This window comes from Lemur catta, chromosome 15, assembly GCF_020740605.2.
Source record: "Lemur catta isolate mLemCat1 chromosome 15, mLemCat1.pri, whole genome shotgun sequence".
NCBI classification, from domain to species: domain Eukaryota; kingdom Metazoa; phylum Chordata; class Mammalia; order Primates; family Lemuridae; genus Lemur; species Lemur catta.
Genome location: NC_059142.1, coordinates 23,589,869 through 23,609,112, shown reverse-complemented (window position 1 = coordinate 23,609,112; position 19,244 = coordinate 23,589,869). Strand labels below are relative to the sequence as shown.

At 46.7% G+C, this 19,244-nt stretch overlaps 1 protein-coding gene across 2 annotated transcripts; it reads left to right on the top strand.

The window, feature by feature from the left end:
* Positions 1–251: 251 nt before the first annotated feature.
* RAD51D (RAD51 paralog D) lies at positions 252–19,244 on the top strand. 2 transcript variants are annotated; one of them, XM_045525487.1, is made up of 10 exons: positions 252–570; positions 932–993; positions 1,183–1,301; positions 7,875–7,956; positions 8,203–8,337; positions 9,067–9,162; positions 12,844–12,934; positions 13,064–13,134; positions 17,660–17,842; positions 18,012–19,244. In XM_045525487.1, exons 1-10 carry the CDS (start codon positions 489–491, stop codon positions 18,093–18,095), a joined length of 1,005 nt encoding a protein of 334 aa, XP_045381443.1. In that variant the 5' UTR covers positions 252–488; the 3' UTR covers positions 18,096–19,244. The 2 variants fall into 2 exon arrangements, with proteins under 2 accessions (XP_045381443.1, XP_045381445.1); XM_045525489.1 differs by having other exon boundaries at positions 272–570; positions 17,678–17,842.

The following is a 19,244-nucleotide window of genomic DNA, read 5'->3' as shown; positions in this document are numbered from 1 at the left end:
TGCGGCTAGGGGATTGTCCCCAGCGTTTGGAAGGGAAGCTGGCACATAGGAAGGTCTTTAGAAGGCCCGTGTGTGTGTTGGGGAAGAAGGTGGAGGCTAGCTGCCGCCATGGATCGCGTGCTGGGCGCGCAGGGGGTCGTGGCTCGCGAGCGGCAGCGGAAGGGGACCCGGGGCCAGGGGCGCGGCTCTGCCCGGCGAGACCGGCAGGTGGCGCTGTAGGCCCGGCCCACGCCGTGCGCGCGAGCCTGGAACCCGGAAGCGGCGGCGCGGCCCGGGCTGGAGGGCCCTGGGCGCTGGAGTCCCGACGGGTTCCGGGGGGCGGGTGGCCCCCACGGCCCCCACCCTCCGCGCCGCCCGCTCCTCCCACAGCTGGCACGCCAGTGCCACTTCAGAAAGGCTTGGAGAGGGGCGTCTGGAGAGGCCCCCGCGGATGCCCACGTGGCGGGCAGCCCCCGAGCCCGCCCGGGCTGTCCCGGCCTGCGGGGAGCATGGGCGTGCTCAGGGTCGGACTGTGCCCGGGCCTCACCCAGGAGATGATCCAGCTTTTGGGGAGCCGTGGGATCAAGACAGGTGACCGCGTGTGCGCGTGCCAGGGAGCCGCGCGCCCCGCACACGGCCTGGGTAGACCCCGGGGGGGCCGACACCGGTGCCCTGGCATGCCTGCCGGCTCTTCCCCTCCCTTCCTGCAGGGCCACTTCTCTCATCAGCCCCCCCACGCCGCTGGAGAGGCTCCGGAAGGGTGGGAGTGGGGAGCCAAGCCCCGAGGCGGGGTAGGACCGCTACTGTGTGCCAGGCACCTGGCCAGGTTCTGCGGCTCCCAGAGACTGCTGCTGGGAGGTAGAATTGATACCCGATTTTACATATGAGGAAACACCAACTGCGGGAGGGGGCCGCTCTTCCTGCCCATCAGCTACACGTGTTTTGTTTTCAGTGGTGGACCTGGTTTCTGCAGACCTGGAGGAGGTAGCCCAGAAGTGTGGCTTGTCTTACAAGGTGAGCTCCCTACCTCCATACTCCAAATCTGGGTGTCTTTAAATATCCATCCTAAACCAAGGGTAACAGAGGATTTCCAGGGATTAAGGGGGGTCAGGGGGGTGTATGAGGCTGGGCTCCTATGGGCCGGTGCGTTGCTGAGCAGTCTGGGCTGCTTTGGAGCCTGACCCGCCCCCGCCCCTTTGGCAGGCCCTGGTCGCCCTGAGGCGGGTCCTGCTGGCTCAGTTCTCAGCTTTCCCCTTCAATGGCGCTGATCTCTATGAGGAACTGAAGACCTCCACTGCCATCCTGTCCACTGGCATTGACAGGTTTGTATGTGTACTTGGGGAAGAAGGTGAGAGGCAGGAGAATGGGGCTGCTTCTCAGCCTGGCTTTTGATGCTTTAGTCTCTAGAGAGCAGGTTTTTAAAGCAGTGGTGAGGGCAGCATAGATAGATGAGAAGGAAGGGGGTCAGGACTGAGTTCTCTTCCCCTACAACAGGTTATGGGATTTCTCAGCCTTGACACGGTTGGTATTTTAGGATGAGTAATTATATGTTTTGGAGTGGAGGCTGTCCTGTGCATTGTAGGATGCCTTGCAGCATCCCTGGCCTGTACTGCCAGATAATCATCGCATTTACTCCCCCTCCAGTTGTGACAATTAAAAATGTCTCAGGCTGGGTGCATTGGCTCAGGCCTGTAATCCTAGCATTTTGAGAGGATGAGGCAAGAGGATTGCTTGAGGCCAGGAGTTCCAGACCAGTCTAGAAAACATAGTGAGACCCCATCTCTACACAAAAAAATGTTTAAAAATTAGCTGGCTGTAGTGGCATGCCTGGTAGTCCCAGCCACTCGGGAAGCTGAGGCAGGAGGATTGCTTGAGCCCAGGAGTTTAAGGTGACAGTGAGCTATGATGAGACACACTACTGCCCTCTTGCCCTGGCAACAGAGCGAGACCCTGTCCCCCCCCCACCAAAAAAGTCTGCAGACATGGCTAAGTGTCCCTTGGGAGGCAAAATCACCCCGGGTTGAGAAGGAAGGTTCTATAACACAAGATGTAGTATCTCATTGTTATTCAGCAGATTACAGTAACTCTTCTCTGGCCCTGCCTCCCATTTCAATTAAGGATAGGGCAAGAGCACATCTACTGAGTGCCTGGTACATGCAGGCATTGACTATAGTTAATAGGTAATCTCTTCAGTGACCCTATGAGTTAAGAGATTATTAACCCCACTTGAGTTTAGCTAACAGGAGTGAGTGACAGAGGTGAGGCCCAAACCCAGGGGTATTTGGCCCAGAACTGGGCTCCTCCACCATACTGCGGCAGTAGGGAACAGGAGAGCTGAGGTACTGGAGCAGTTACCTTCTGCCATGTTGTTGGGGGCGGGGAGGGAAGAGTTGCAAGACAACCGGTATTTTCTGGCCAAGTGAGTCCGACCTCTTTCCCATCCGATTTGTACAGAATTTGATGACTAACTCTGCCACCACAAAGGTCTTTGGATTGGTTTGGCCCTTGCTATTTCCATAACACCTCCCTTTGCAAGGTTCCTATGGCATGGTCTTGCTCTCCCTGGTTGGGGGTCCGAGTTTGTACTCCATCAAGCGCTGACTGAGGGCCAGCGTGAGGGTGCTCAGTGTGAGGTGTGTTCAGCAAACTTCACCGGGTGCCTACAGAGTCCCAGATATGTGCAGGTGATGCACACAAGAATGAGGCCTGGCTCTGCCCTTAAGGTGTCTAGTGGGTATAGGAGGAGAGCAGGTGAACACGAGAGAGGTGTGGCACGCAGGGAGGGAGTGATTAACAGGAGGCAGATTGGCCTTGGGGAGCTTATAAAACTGGCAAACACAGAGGGAGCAGTCAAGTGGTAAACTGGAAGCACTGCAGGTGCAGTGGGTCCCTGCAGGGGAGATCAGAGGGGTTCAGGAAAGCTCCAAAGGAGGTGGACCTTGGGCCTTGAGGAGCAGATGTGCTTTCACTGAGTGCTTACACTGTGCTCAGCACTTCAGGGTCCATTATTTCATTTATCCTTCACTACCACCGATGAGCACGTTACTGTTAAAATCATTGTTGTATAAATGAAGAAACTGAGACTCAGGTTAAATGGCTTGCTCAAGGTCACGCAGACAGTAAACAGCAGACCAGCACTTGAGGTCATGTCTGTCACACTCGTTGGTCTAAGAATGTACCTCTAACTGGGCTGCCTGTTGCCCGGAGGTGGAGGCCACTGTGAGAGTAGAGTCACAGGCAGTGGGTGGAGGTGAGCAGGGTGGATGGGTGTGAGAGGCCAGGAGCAGCTCTGATGGTGCTGGTGTGGGGTGTGTGAGTCCCATCTGGGGCAGGTGACAGTGGGAGACGTATTCAAGAAGCACTGTGACAGCCCTTATGACCAGGAGGGATGTGGGTGTGAAGAATCAAAGATGCCTCACTAGGTTTCTAGCCTTCCTCACAGTGTCCTGTGGACAGTTAATGGATGTAACTTTAAAACTTGATGAGAGGGGAGCTCTGTTATCAAAAGCTTCAGAAATGCCCGATTAACCCAGATTAAACGGGCTTCTCTGTTGTAAGCCTTCTCGGAGCCTTTAGTGCTGAGCTGCAGCGCGAGTCCCTGCAGGGTGCTACAGCGTGCAGTGGACCTTGGGAAAAGCTATGTTAATGGGGAGATTGGTGGCTCCTTGCAGGCTGGAGCTGAGTCTGTTCACCTCTGTGTCCCCTCATTTTAGAATAAGGCCTTCAGGAGATGGGAGGCATTCAGGTGATGTTTGAATGAATGAATAAAAAATGGCTAAAAGGCGGTTCAGAGGGAGAGGTGGAGGCTACATCTCGGAAATCACCTGTGTTCTAGGCAGTGGTAAAATCCAGGTGTATTTCTGCTCCACGAGGCAGGCTGGGGGTCTCTCTCCCTGTTGACGTGCTGAGTTAGAGGTGATGGGGACATAGTGGTAGGAAGGTCCTCTAGGCAGAAGGACACATGGAACAGGAACACAGGTGAAGAGTGGGCTGGGAGGTGGATTTAGGGACACCTTATGCAGGCTGATCCTCCCGGCCCAGGATGTGATTGATTCCCAACTAGAGTCGAGTCAACCCTGGCTGCACATGGGAATCATCTGGAAAACCTGAAAAGCGATATCATGCGTGGCTCCCACCTCTAGAAATCCTAACTTAATTGGTCTAGGCCATTGGTTTCCAATCTTGTCTGCACATTAGAATCACCTGGGCAATTTTTTTAAACATTCCAAATCCCAAGTGGGACACAGGCATCAGTATTTTCTGAAGCTTCTAGGTGACTCCAATGTGCAGACAAGTTTGGGAACTGCTGAAATAGGCATCTTTCTAAAAACTCCCCTGGTGGTTTTAATGTACAGGCAGGATTGAGAATGACTAGTTTAATGGTTCTCGAGCGTGCATCAAAATCATCTGGAGGCCTTGTTGAAACTCAGATGTGGGCTCCACCCCTGACCCCCAGAGTTTCTGATTCAGTAGGTCTGGGGGTTGGGGGCAGCTGAGAATTTGCATTTCTAGCCAGTTCCCAAATGTTGCTGATGCTGCTGGTCTGGGAACCACACTGGGAACCACTCTGGGGTTTCCCTTATCTCAGTGGGAAGAATGGGATCTGGAGTGGCAGAGGCTGGATGCTTGTTAAACAGAGACGGGGTGAAGATAGTTATCTCAAGCCACAGGGCTGGACTGGTAACGGAGTGTTTTTGAGTGGCAGGGACCTGTAGGTGTAATCATGGAATTAACATAGATGGGTATTTACCAAAGTGCTGCTCAGCATATACAGAGAGGTCCTGGGAGATCTTCAAGAACCATTTCCAGGACTGGAGGCTGTGAAGGGGACTGCAGGGTTAGGAAGGGGATGTGTGTGATCAGTCGTTGGTACAGCCTGTGGCGTAGGAGGGTGGGTGGTGATCTGTGTCATGTAGTTCAGGGACAGAACCTGGATTAAGAATTGGCTGTGTCTTGAGGTTTGTCCCAAGGCTTCCACAGCCAGCATTGACAATGCAGGAACTAAATAAAAGGGATAGCACCGTTCTACTACTCATTTCTCTGGTAACATTTATTGGGCGCCTCCTATGTTTCAGGCACTGTGCTAGTGCTGGGATGCAACAGGGACAGGGCCCAGCCCTTGCCCCACGGTGCTCCTCAGCCAGATGAGGGAGACAGACAAAAACAAGCAAATAAAAACTAATTACAAATGCCCAGAACTAATAATTGAGTTCAGCCCAGTCTCAGAATACAAGATCAACACCTAAAAATCAATTGCATATCTTTCTACTCACGATGAACATGTGGAAACTGAAATTAAAAACACAACAGCATTTACAGTTGCTTCAAAGAAAATGAAATATTTAGGGATAAGTCTAACAAAGCATGTGTAGGATCTATATGCTGAAAATGAGAAATTGCTGATGAAAGAGATCAAAGATGACTTAAATAAATGGAGAGACATGGTGTGTTTATGGATTGAGAGACTCAGTCCAAAGATGTCAGTTCTCCCCAAAGTGATCTGTAGATTTAATATAGTTCCTACCAAAATCCCAGCAAGGCTTTTTTTGTTGACATAGACAGGCTTATTCAAATAATTATATAGAAAGGCCAGTTTTACCTCGACTAGCTAAAACAACTTTGAAAATGAAAGATAAAGTTGGAGGAATCACTCTACCCAGTGTTGACTTGCTCTGTAGCTACAGTAATCAAGACAAGTGTGGTATTGGCCAATGGATAGATATTTAGATCAATGGAGCAGAATAAAGAACCCAGAAATAGACTCCCACAAGTATGCACAACTGATTTTTAAGAAAGGTACGAAAGCGGTGTAACGGAGGAAAGATAGCCTCTTGATCAAATGGTGCTGGAGCTATTGGACATCATAGGCCAAAATAATAATAATAATAAACCTAAACTTCAGCTCTTATACAAAAATTAACTGAAAATGGATCATGGGCTTAAATGTAAAACATAAAATTACCAAGTTTTTAGAACAAAACACTGGACAAAAGCTTTGTGAACTAGGGCTAGGCAAAGAGTTCTTATTCTTAGACTTGCCACCGAAAGTACGATCTGTTAAAATTTTGATTAGTTGGACCTAACCAAAATTAAAAGCTTTTATTCTGCAAAAGAGAATGCAAAGACAAGTACAGCATGGGAAAAATATTTGGAAGCCACATATTCAACAAAGGACTTATATCTAGAATATGTAAAGAATTCTTAAAATGAACTGGTAAAAAAACCAAATAATCCAATTAGAAAATAGGCAAAAGTATGAACAGGCATTTCACCAGAGAGCACGGGTGGGTGGCAAATAAGCACATAAAAAATGTTCAACATCATCAGCTGTTAGAGAAATGCAAATTAAAACCACAATGAGATATAACTACACACCTATCAGAATGGCTAAAATAATAGTGATAACACCAAATGCTGATGAAGATGTGGAGAAATTGAATCAGTGAAAAATACATTGCTAGTGGGATTGTAAAATGGCATAGCCACTTCAGAAAATACTGTCAGAGTTTCTTATAAAATTAATATGTGTTGGCCGGGCGCGGTGGCTCACGCCTGTAATCCTAGCACTCTGGGAGGCCGAGGCGGGTGGATCGCTCAAGGTCAGGAGTTCGAGACCAGCCTGAGCAAGAGCGAGACCCTGTCTCTACTAAAAATAGAAAGAAATTATCTGGCCAACTAAAATATATATAGAAAAAAAAAATTAGCCGGGCATGGTGGCGCATGCCTGTAGTCCCAGCTACTCAGGAGGCTGAGGCAATAGGATTGCTTAAGCCCAGGAGTGTGAGGTTGCTGTGAGCTAGGCTGACGCCATGGCACTCCCTCTAGCCAGGGCAACAAAGCGACATTCTTGTCTCAAAAAAAAAAAAAAAATTAATATGTGTTTACCGTACAACTCAGCAATTATATTCTTGGACATTTATCTAGGAGATATAAAAACTATACACAAATGTTTATAGCAGGTTTATTCATAATAGCCTCAAAGCAGAAACAACCACAGTGTCCTTCAGTGGGTGAGTGGTGACACAAACTGGGACATCCATGACATCCATACCATGGAATACTGCTTAGCAGTGAAAAAGAATGAATTATCCATACGTGCAAAACTTGGGTGGATCCCAAGGAAATCATGCTGAGTGAAAAAAAGCCAATGACAAAAGTCACATGGTATATGATTCTATGTATATAACGTTCTTGAAATAACAGGGATGGAGAACAGAGTAGTGGTTGCGGGGGTTAGGGATTCGGGGTGAATGGGAGGGGTGTGGCTATAAAAGGGTAGCACAATGGAGACTTAGAGTGATGGAAATGTTCTGTGTCTTGATTGTGGTGCTTATGCAAACCTGCATATGTGATAAATGGAACGATATACACAGACACACACTTGAGTGCAAGTAACCCTGGTGAGATCTGGATAAGCTCTCTGGATCTTACCAATGTCAGTTTCTTAGTTGTGATTCTGTGCTATAGTACAATACATCTTATAGTGCAAGGTGTTACTATTAGGGAAAACCACGTGAAGAATAATGGGACTTTTTTGCAACTTCCCATGAATCTATAATTATTTCAAAGTTAAAAAAATTGCAAATTATGGGAAATGTCAAGGAAACCCACAAGGGGCTGAGATGGGGAATGAGAGGAGGAGGCAGAGGCCTCTCTGGAGAGGTGATCTTTAAGCTGAGAGTGGAAGGATAAGGAGAGACCAGAGGAGCAACATTTAGGCATGCCCTTCCTTCCAGAAGAAAGCTCCACCGGGAGAAGCCTCCTGGCCAGAGACATTGAAAGCATCTCTAGACAGAACCAGTGCTTGGAAGGAATGTCTTGGCTTTTCTTCTTCGTACCTATTCCCCTCCCTTCTCCCTAACCTGTGTTGACTCTCTTTTGCCTTCTGCCATCAGCCTGGACAAACTGCTCGATACTGGTCTCTATACTGGAGAAGTGACTGAAATTGTAGGAGGCCCAGGTAGCGGCAAAACCCAGGTACAATCCCCTCGCCAGCAGCGAGGGGGATTGGGGGAGGTGGATGCGTAGCCCTGGATCCCTCGGGGAGCTTCTGCCAGTGCACTCAGGGGTTCAGAGCTCAACAGAGAGAAGATGGGTGATGAGCAGTGGGGCTTGGACTTGGCCCATTTGTGTCACTGGAATCTGGGCAAGATTTGGTGGGGAGCTCCCTTTCTAGGCCCTCTCTGAGGGTTCAAGTTCATCCACTCCCCCGTCTCTACCCAGGTATGTCTTTGTGTGGCTGCAAATGTGGCCCATGGCCTGCAACAAAACGTCCTATATGTTGATTCCAGTGGAGGGCTGACAGCCTCCCGCCTCCTGCAGCTACTTCAGGCTAGAACCCAGGATGAGGAGGAGCAGGTAAGGGGGCAGGACGGTTGGGTTCCATTGAGATTTCTGACCCAAGAAGACCCCGTCATCCCTTCCATTGTAAGAATTTGGGCTGTTGGGGTTAATAGTCAGTTCGTGCTTTGAAACTTGCTGTTCTATTAATACATCCTGTGTTTCTTAAGCCTCCCCTTTAATGCCATCATCCTAGCTTGGGTGCTGCACTTACCAATCCTTCCAGGAAACTCTCCCAACTCCTTGTGTACCCTAAGTCAGGGTTGGCAAGCAGCCAGCATCTGTGTTTCCAGTCCATTTCTTGCCCATGGCAGGCATCACTAATTGGTCATATCACTCTTTGCCACTGAGTTCTGAGTAACTTTACAGCTCAGCATTAAGCCTCCCCTTTAATGCCATCATCCTAGCTTGGGTGCTGCACTCACCAATCCTTCCAGGAAACTCTCCCAACTCCTTGTGTACCCTAAGTCAGGGTTGGCAAGCAGCCAGCATCTGTGTTTCCAGTCCATTTCTTGCCCATGGCAGGCATCACTAATTGGTCATATCACTCTTTGCCACTGAGTTCTGAGTAACTTTACAGCTCAGCACCCAGGCAGCCCCTGCTGTGAAAACTGGCTCATTAGACAAAGCCCATTTGCTATCCTGGACCTGGTTCCTTGCATCTAGGTACTTCTTCCTTTTCAGCCTTACTTCGACCTCCTACTCCCTCTTATCCAAAGCCCCTGCTTCTCTTTTCCACCTTTTCAGGCAGGAGCTCTCCAGAGGATCCAGGTGGTGCACGCATTTGATATCTTCCAGATGCTGAATGTGCTGCAGGACCTTCGAGATTCCGTGGCCCAACAGGTAAGTCTGCTGTCCTGTCCCTCCTTGCTTTATTCAACGTGCCAGCTGCTATCTGTATGTGGGCGAGTGTCCTACTAAAGACTCGGTTTAGAAATGCAGATGTGCAGTCTGGTGACTCCAGCTGTGCTCGCCACTTCCTGGATGGAATTCTTAAGTGCTTAATTCATATTTCTCATTGCTGACATGCTCATCTTCCCTGCTGAACAGTAAGCCCCTTAAGTGGAAGGATCATGTCATATCTATCTCTGCATTCCCCTTGAGATCAGTTAGGAATACTTACTTTCAACTGCAAGTAATAAAGATTGTCTGACAGAGACTTGAACCTTGAGGACAGGTAATTATCTCTTATGAGTCTGGAGGTTGCCAGCCAGGTCCAGACTATCAGGGCACTAGGTTGTGGTCTGGTTCTCTTGTTCTTCCCCTCATGATTGCAAAGTGGCTGCTGTAGCTGTAAGCATCTTGTCTTCATACATCCATGTCCATATTCAGGGCAACGAAAGATAGATTATTCTTTTCTGTACCACTTCCCTTTTATCAGGAAAGAAAAATCTTTCTCCAGAGCCCACTAGTAGACTTCCCTTTCCCCCTTACAGCTAGTTGTCCAAAACTGAGTTATATGTGTATCTTGGACCAGGGGCTGGGTCCACTTTCCCTGAAGTCAGGAGATTTCTGTCCAGTGCTTGAACATGTTCAGGCCTGTTGACAAAGGATTGAGAATGGCATTGGGTTGGTACTGTGCTACTCCTCCTAGGTGCTTAGACAGGATTTGGTGCACTGGTATGTAGACTGTTAGATCCGGAAGACACCTTGAAGATAGAATAGTTCATCGCAAACTTTTTCTCTCACCCCAAACCATGACATATTCTCATGGACATACCCAGGATTGTATACAAAGAAAATGATTTTTACAAGCCTTAGAACATACCAAAGTTGAACAAATACTTGCCATGGAAGTTAATAGCTGGTTATGACCCACCAGTGTGTTGAGATGAGATGTTGAGTAGTGCTAATCTAATCAAACCCTTTAGTTTTTAGACATGAGGAGAGCAAAGGCCAGAGAAATTGAGTTGCCCAAAGTCACCACGTATTTTGGATAAGAACTAACCTTATTGAGCAAACTTCTCAGTTCCAGGTTGGCCAGAGACTGTCTTCAGCTCCTAGAGGCTGCCCACTGCTCCTGCCACGTGGCCCTTTCCAGTGGGTTTATAGTATGGCCACTTGCTTCTTCAAGGCCAGGAAAGTGAGAGCAAGTAGCCACACCAGGTCTTATATAAAAGAATGTAACAATAGGGCCAAGCATGGTGGCTCACGCACGTAATCCCAGCCCTTGGGGAGGCTGACACAGGAGGACTGTTTGAGGCCAGGTGTTCAACACCAATCTGGGCAAAATAGCAAGACCCTGCCTCTACAAAAAAATAGAAAAATTAGCTGGACGTGGTGGCGTGTACTCAGGAGGCTGAGGCAGGAGAATCCCTTGAGGACACGAGTTCAAGGCTGCAGGGGTTGCATTACTGCACTCCAGCCTGGGCGACAGAGTGAGACCTTGTCTCTTAAAAAAAAAAAATGTAATCACAGGAGTGATATTCCATTACCTTTGCCATAGAATGTAGCCTAATCAAGAGAGTGACATTGCAACACCTTTGACATCTTACTGGTCAGAAGCAAGTCTCGGTTTTTGCCCACATTCAAGGGAACAAGATGATACAAGGGCTTGTACCTGAAGGTGGGAATCACAGGGGCCCCCTTAGGTTCAGTCTGCAACAAATGACCTGTGGCAGAACTGTGAGATAATAAACATGTTGTTTTAAGCCACTAAGTTCGTGGTAACTTATTATGCAATAATAGAAAACGTGCCATCCAGTGGTCCTGCTGGGAAGAATATAGTAGCTTCATAGTCACAAGTAGCAAAGGGCTTGCCATCCAATTGTAGCCAGAGAGTTCAGCCTGCTCTCCTGTTGAGCCTAAGAAATATTGATTTATAGAAATGCCCCATTTATTTTTAGAGACAGATATGATTTCAGAAGTCTTGCAAGGCTTTGCCCTAAAGGAAAATGTAAATGTGTTAGTTCGCGTATCAAAAGCTGCCTCGCCTCAGGAGGGCAGTCTCAATGGTCAGTAGCAGCTGCTTTCCAAGGTGACACTGCAATCCGGGTCTATGGCTCTCACTTGTTTTGAAAGACAAAGCAGGTCTTGCCTAGAGCTACGGGATGCCATGCCGGAGCTGATCAACAAAGACAGGCCACCGGAGATAAGAGCTGATCATAAGATATGCTGCCCCAGCCGGGCCCAGACGCAACCATGTGGTTAAAATAAATAGCATAAGAGACAGCTCATGCTTGACTTCTAAAATCTTTGTTCTAATACACAATAACCAGAGCCAGGATGTCTCTGTTTTTGCTAAAGTAATAGCCTTATCATAAAACTTAGAAGTTTGCCCTAACAAGATTTTATAACTCATTGTTCACCTAGATAGAGTTAGTTGAAGGATCTGTAGTAGGCTTTTGGAAGACTTTGACCCTAAATCAAACTACCTATTATGTAAATCCCGTTGCCCTTGGCAACCGAAAACCTGTACCTGTGCTACAAGTATCTGTGTAAAACTTTAGTCAGTTGCATTTCCGCAGGAAGAGATGTAACCTTCCAGGCACCCTGCTTTATCTATCTTCATAAATCTTTACTTTATAAACTATATCTTTGGCTCTGTATATTATTTTTATTTCTGTTTCCTACTGTTTTTTCATCCTTTGGGAAGACCCCTGTCTGAGGGACCCAAACTTTTGTGGGGAGCGTAGCTAACTCCCCGCACTCTCCCAGGGGTGGGAAGTGGGGCTCAGCTCGTTTCAGTTTTAGTTTCTCTCTTTTCGGCATCTTCTCCTAGACAAGCTGGTGACTGGCCAAGAGTCAGTAGCTGGAAGATGAAGGAACACATGCTAAAGACAGAGCAGATCATGCTGAATATCCAAGACTTGACCCATATGAAATAAAAGGAAAAAAAAATGTTGTAGAAAGAGAATCTGGATATAAGAAGTAAGGGAGAAGAGAAAGGAAGCATCAAGTCAATTTAGGCCCAGAAAACCAGGAGGATGCTAATGATTGTATAGAGACAAAAAATTATGGTTGAAAGATGGCCTTGGAATTCCTCTTAGAGGAAGAACTGCCTTTATTTGGAAACATTTTAGACTGGGGAGATGAGGGCCTGGAGACACAATCTAGGAGGAGGCAGTGAAGTAAAGAGAAGGCTAACCTCTTCTGCCAGGGAAGTGAGGAATTTGGGAGTGGAAGTTAGCAAGAGGGAGAAGAGGGGAGGGAGTCAGAGAAGGAAAAAGGCCAATGGAGGGAGGCTGGACATAGGAGAAACATGGCCACCGAGAGGTCCATGGCCAGGAGCCACAGGCCTCTGAATCAGATGTCCTACGATTTGGCTATTTTGGTGTATTTGTGATAGCCTGTGATTTAAGCCCTCTCTTTCTACCCAGGTCTTCAGTAAAGTCTGTTATATATACCAAGGTGGGAGGGTGTGGGCGGAGGCCTTGCGATGATCACATTCAGTGATGCCTGCGTGTGTTTGGGATGGGGGAGGTTATTTCTTACTGGTTTGGGATAGAGGAGCAAGCTTGTCCTGTGATGGGTGTGCCCTGGAGGCCAGCTGGTTCATGGGACCTGCTTCCCCCACCCCTCCAGGTGACCAGTTCTTCAGGAACTGTGAAGGTGGTGGTCGTGGACTCAGTCACTGCGGTGGTCTCCCCACTCCTGGGAGGACAGCAGAGGGAAGGTGAGTGGTATGGTGGAGCCTGGGCTCTGGGGAATATGACCTCGCCTCCCAGCTCTGGGGTCTGGTCACCAGGCGGTCTCATCCCTGGCCTCCCGCTGCCCTCTCTCTCTGCCTCTCCTCTGCCCCCAGGCTTCGCCTTGATGATGCAGCTGGCCCGAGAGCTGAAGACCCTGGCTCGGGACCTGGGCACAGCAGTGGTGGTGAGGAAGCAGGCTTGGCCAGCGCACTCGGTTTCTAGTTAGGGCTAGCTCTTTATTTCCCCTAAATGGCAGCTTCCGAAGCCCAAAGTGGCCCTTTAGGGAAGGAGCATAGAACATGGCCTAGCTCCCTGGGTCAGCTAGACCTCTGCACCATAAATAGCCAAGGGGATCAGGGACTGTCTTGTTTTTCTTTCTAGTTTTTTAAAAGTCAGGGTTATTGAGGTATAACTCGCTTAGAGTAACTTTCTCCTTGTTTGAGGTTTGACTAATGGATACAGTTGTGTGCAGTCTTGTTACCCCACCGAAAGGTCCCCCAGCCCCAGGCAACCACTGATCTGTTTTCTGTCCCCAATAGTTTGGCCTTTTCTAGAACTTCATATAAATGGATCTTTTTGCTATTGAAGTAACTTCTTCTGCTTATGAAGAAGTATTTTAAAAGTCTGCATGCTTCTCATAGAAAGGGTAAAAAGTAGTTAAATATAAAATTAAAAGTTGTAATCAATCTCCACATCCACAGAAACCATATTAATATTTTTATATATCTCCCTAAAATCTTTTTTCTGCATATATACTTTCAACCAATTTTCTAACTAAACTAACCTTGTTAAAAAAAAAACAACATAACTTGCCTTCTCAGTCCGTTTCCCATGTTTTTAAATAGAATCTTTAAGGATTTCATTTTTAGCCAAGAACACACAGTGGGGAAAGGACAGTTTCTTTAATAAATGGTGCTGGGAAAACTGGATATCCATGTGCAGAAGACTGAAAGTAGACTCTTATCTCTCACCATATACAAACATCAAATCAAAATGGATTAAAGACTTAAATCCAAGACCTGGAAGTATGAAACTATTAAAAGAAAACATTGGGGAAATGCTTCAGGAGATGGGTCTGGGCAATGATTTCTTGAGTAATACCCCAAAGCACAATTGGACAAATGGAATCACATCAAGCTAAAAAGTTACTCCATTGCAAATAAAACAATCAACAAAGTGAAGAGACGACCCACAGAATGGGAGAAAATATTTGCAAACTACCCATCTGATAAGGGATTAATAACTAGAATATATAAGGAGCTCCAACAACTCAATAGGAAAAAAATCAAATAACCTGATTAAAAAATGGGCAAAGGATCTGAATAGATATCTTTCAAGAGAAGACATGCAAATGGTCAACGGACATAAGAAAAAATATTCAATGTGATTAGTCATCAGGGAAATGCAAATCAAAGCTACAATGTGATATCATCTCACCCCAGTTAAAATGGCTTTCATCAAAAAGACAGGCTATAACAAATGATGGTAAGAATGTGGAGAAAGGGAAACCCTCATACACAGTTGGTGGGAATGTAAATTAGTGTAACCATTATGGAAAACAGGATGGAGGTTTCTCAAAAAACTAAAAATAGAACTACCATATGACCATATGGGTATATATCCAAAGGAGGGAAAAATCAGTATATGGAAAAGATATCTGCACTCCCATGTTTACTGCAGCACTATTCACAATAGTCAAGATTTGGAATCAACCTAAGTGGCCATCAATGGATGAATGGATAGAGAAATTGTAAATATACACTATAGGATATTATATAGCCACAAAAAGAATGAAATCTTGTCATTTGCAACAACATGGATGGAACTAGAGAACATTCTGTTTAGTGAAATAAGCCAAGCACAGAAAGACAAATCTTGCATGTTCTCACTCATGTGGGAGGTAAATATTAAAAGCAATTGATCTCATGGAGACAGAGAGTAGGATGACAGTTACCAGAGGCTGGGAAGGGTAGCGTGTAGGGGGAGATAAGGAGGGGATGGTTAATGGATGCAAAAATATAGTTAGAACGAATAATATTTGATAGCACAACAAAGTGACTATAATCAACAATAAGTTAGTGGTATACTTTTAAATAACTAAAGAAGTAGAATTGGAATGTTCCTAACACAAAGAAATGATAAATGCCTGAGGTGTTGGATACCCCAATTACTCTGATTTGTTTAATTCACATTGTATGCCTGTATCAAAACACTACATGTTATAAAGATATACAATTATTATGTACCCATAATAATTAAAAATTTAAAAAGATTTTTTAAAATTCATATTTAGCAGCTATATATCTTTGTCCAATGTTTTTTATTGTGGTACACATAAAATTTACTATCTTAACCATTTTGAAGTATACAGTTCAGGGCTGGGTGTGGTTTCTCATGCCTGTAATCCCAGCACTTTGGGAGGCTGAGGTGGGAGGATCGCTTGAGGTCAGGAGTTCAAGACCAGCCTGAGCAACATAGTGAGACCCCATGTCTACAAAAAATAGAAAAATTAGCCAGGTGTGGTGGCTGGCACCTGTAGTCTCAGCTATTCAGAAGGCTGAGGCAGGAGGATCCCTTGAGCCCACGAGTTTGAGGTTGCAGTGAATTATCACACCACTGCCCTCATGCCCAGGCAACAAAGCAAGACATTGTCTCTAAAAAATAAATAAATATACAGTTCAGTAATATTAAATACATTCATAGTGTTGTACAATCATTACTACCATCCATCTCTGTGACTCTTCATCTTGTGAAACTGAAACTCTATGCTCAAAAGTACCTCCTCATTCTCCTCTCCCTGAGTCCCTGACAGCAACCATTTTACTTTCTGTATCTAGCTTTTGACTACTCTGGGTACTTCCTATAAGTGGAATCATATGGTATTTGCCTTTTTGGGACTGGCTTATTTCACTAGCAGAATATCCTCAAGGTTCATCCATGTTGTAGCATGTGTCAGAATTTCCTTTGTTTTTAAGACTGAATAATATTAATACTCCATTGTGTATATTTGCCACATTTTGCTTATCCATTCTCTGTTAATGGACACTTGGGTTGCTTCCACCTTTTAGTTATTGTGAGTAATGCTGCCGTGAGTATGTGTGTGAATGTGGGTGTACAAATACCTCATTGTGTCCCTGCTTTCACTTCATTTGGATGTATACCCAGAAGTGAAATTGGCGGATCATATGGTAATTCTATTTTTAATTTTTTGAGGAGCCACCACACTTTTCCAGAGTGGCTGTACAGCTATATATTATTTTGTTTAAAATGCCTATACCACAGAGATCCACAGGAATCAGCAAATTTTTTCTGTAAAGGATCAGATAGTAAATATTTGAAGCTTTATGACCATATGGTCTGTGTCACCACTACTCAACTCTGCCAGTATAGCACGAGAGCAGCCATGGACAATACATAAACAAGTGGGCATGGCTATGTTCCAATAGAACTTGATTTACAAAAAAAAAAGTGTTCAGGCCAAATTTGCCCTGTGGGCCACAGTTTGCCAACCCTTACTATTCCATAATGACCTAACAAATTCCTGATTGTCGGGCTTTTAGGTCATTACTGGTTTTCCTCTATTAGAAATAAAACTTCAGAGGCCGGGCGCGGTGGCTCATGCCTATAATCCTAGCACTCTGGGAAGCCGAGGTGGGAGGGTCGCTCGAGCTCAGGAGTTCAAGACCAGCCTGAGCAAGAGTGAGACCCTGTCTCTACTAAAAACAGAAATTATCTGGACAACTAAAAATATATATAGAAAAATTATCCGGGCATGGTGGCACATGCCTGTAGTCCCAGCTATGCCGGAGGCTGAGGCAGAAGGATCGCTTGAGCCCAGGAGTTTGAGGTTGCTGTGAGCTAGGCTGACGCCACGGCACTCTAGCCCCGGCAGCAGAGTGAGACTCTGTCTCAAAAAAAAAAAAAAAAAAAAAACAGTGAACATCCTTATATCTAAATCTCTTTGCACATCTCATTGCCTCTAAATAAATTCCTAAATATATAATTGCTGAGGGGATACATGTATTTTTAAATGTCTAGATACGACATCGCCGAATTTCCAGGAAGGTTGTACTAATTTGTGCACCCCCTGGCAGTGTAAGAGGATCTATTTCCCTATTTTTTTTGTTCTAATACAAGGTCCCCAGGCCTCCTGTCCTGGCCTTTGGATGTATGTGATCACCTGCTGTGTGCCAGGTTCTGGCTTAGGCAGTGATGATGACAAAGAGGCCCCAGCCCCTGCCCTTGCGGGGTTCATCTGGAAGATGCTCTGAGGCTCTAGTTGCTTACCTCTGTGACTAGCCTTGGTAGAGTAGTGCTGACTGATCAGATTAGGAATCCCCTCCAAACTCTGCCTGACCCTCATACCCAGACAGACCCAGACATGAAGGGCTGGGTGGACGGGGTCTCTGGGTGCCGTCTTTTGGGTTGGGAGTATAGTAGGCTCAAGCCCACCACTGGCTTTCCTTTAGAAATGTGCAAATAGCACTGCTTTTCCCCAGACATTTGCCCCATTGCCTTCTGTTTGAGGTCAAGCCTGAGGCCTTGAGGCTTAGTGGAAAGAGTTGGGTGCAAGTCAGGAGCCCCAGGTTCTAGTTCCAGACCTCTATTAAGTTACGAAGCCTTGGGGAAGTCATTTCTCTGTGCTAGGCCTCAGTTTTCCCATCTGTACGGAATAGATGTTCTCTATACTAACAATATGGATCTTTAAGTCTGTCTTCCTGCTGCAGGTGACCAATCACATAACCCGAGACAGGGACAGCGGGAAGCTCAAACCTGCCCTTGGGCGCTCCTGGAGCTTTGTGCCCAGCACCCGAATTCTGCTGGACACCACTGAGGGAGCAGGAGCATCAGGAAGCCAGCGCACTGTGTGTCTGACCAAATCTCCCCGGCAGGTGAGCCCGCCCCAGGGGGATGCCTGTAACCTTGGGCCTGGTGGAGGGGTTGGTTTCCGTGCCCACAAGTGTCTTACAGAAGAACTCTAGATTCTGAGGCCCTGCAACAAAAGGGGCTACTCACTTGAGGTGCTTAACTCCACTTAGCTTTCTTTCCTGTTTCTTCCAGCCAACAGGTCTGCAGGAGATGGTAGACATTGGGACCTGGGGGACTCCAGAGCAGAGCTCGGAGTTACAGGGAGATCAGACGTGACTGGTGCTGTTGATTGGGGAGCAAGGAGGCAGTGAGCCCCCCCAACTTTCCTTCCCGGTAATGCCTGCTGTTTACTGCCACCCAGCACTTGGGACTGCAGAAGCTCTCAGGCTGGCCGGAAGAGACATCTCAGTGTCCTCAGCTTCACTCTCTGGATGCATATAAAGCTACAGGCGAGACAGGATGCTGCGGTGGGAGGGCCCAGACATTCATGCTGGTGCCATGTTTCCACCATGTATGTTTCCAGTGGGAGCCAAGTTCACCCTGGCTTGGGGCATCTGTGAAGAAGCATGCTAGTGACCAGGTGGATAACACTGTGTCACCGTTGTGTCCTGTGCTCCATCCTGGCACAGAGACCAAGCCAGGAAGCCTCTAGCTTGCCTTTGCTTCTGTCTCTCTTTCTCTCTCTCTCTTTTTTTTTGGCCTCTGCTTTTCTATCTGTAAGATGGGGGGCGACTTTCCTCTTAGCTCTGTCTCTGAGTTACTGGGTGGAAATAACCTTATAAATGCAAAACTTCTTCAATTATGTTCTGCTCTTAAAAATATAAAAAGGAAATTCCCTGAGCCCCAGAGCCACCTGAATTTCCCCCAGAAGGTTTTTCAGTTTCCCCCAGCAAGGCCCCCAAGAAGGTATTCCTCCTTTCCTCTTGCTGATTTGGTTTCACACACCTGCATGCATCACCTTGACTAGGTGAGAATGTGAGCTCGCTGCAGTCCCAAGGATATAATTTAACAGGAAGGGAGGATATGACCTGCTCCTGGTGAATCCAGCCACTTGTTTAATATGCATGGTGCCCTGTGGGGCCCCCCCACTGTATAGACTAACCAGAGGTGCCGAACCATGGCCTTGCGCATAAACAGAGGAGAATTTGCACAGGAAATAGAGCCAGCTGGAAAGATTGATGGTGATGTAAATAATACATGGCTAATCTAGTCCTTTATGCAGAAATTCATTGCTGGTGGCTCTGAGATGCAATATAATTACACCTCTCTTCCTGCCAGCTGTACCAGAGCCTAGTACCCTAGTGTATGAAATAACCCCACTGTCTGTCACCAGCACCGTGGCCCATCCGTCTGAGAGCCATGACCCTGAGTGGGAGGGGAGGATGATGCCAGGGAATGGGAAATAAAAGGCAAAGTAGAGAAATA

Excerpts from the sequence above, each read along its gene's own strand:
- RAD51D (XM_045525487.1), top strand. The coding sequence starts at position 489 with ATGGGCGTGCTCAGGGTCGGACTGTGCCCGGGCCTCACCCAGGAGATG. Across the intron at positions 12,935-13,063 it reads GGGAGGACAGCAGAGGGAAG|GCTTCGCCTTGATGATGCAG; the intron begins GTGAGTGGTATG and ends CTCTGCCCCCAG. Across the intron at positions 13,135-17,659 it reads ACCTGGGCACAGCAGTGGTG|TCTGTCTTCCTGCTGCAGGT; the intron begins GTGAGGAAGCAG and ends TGGATCTTTAAG.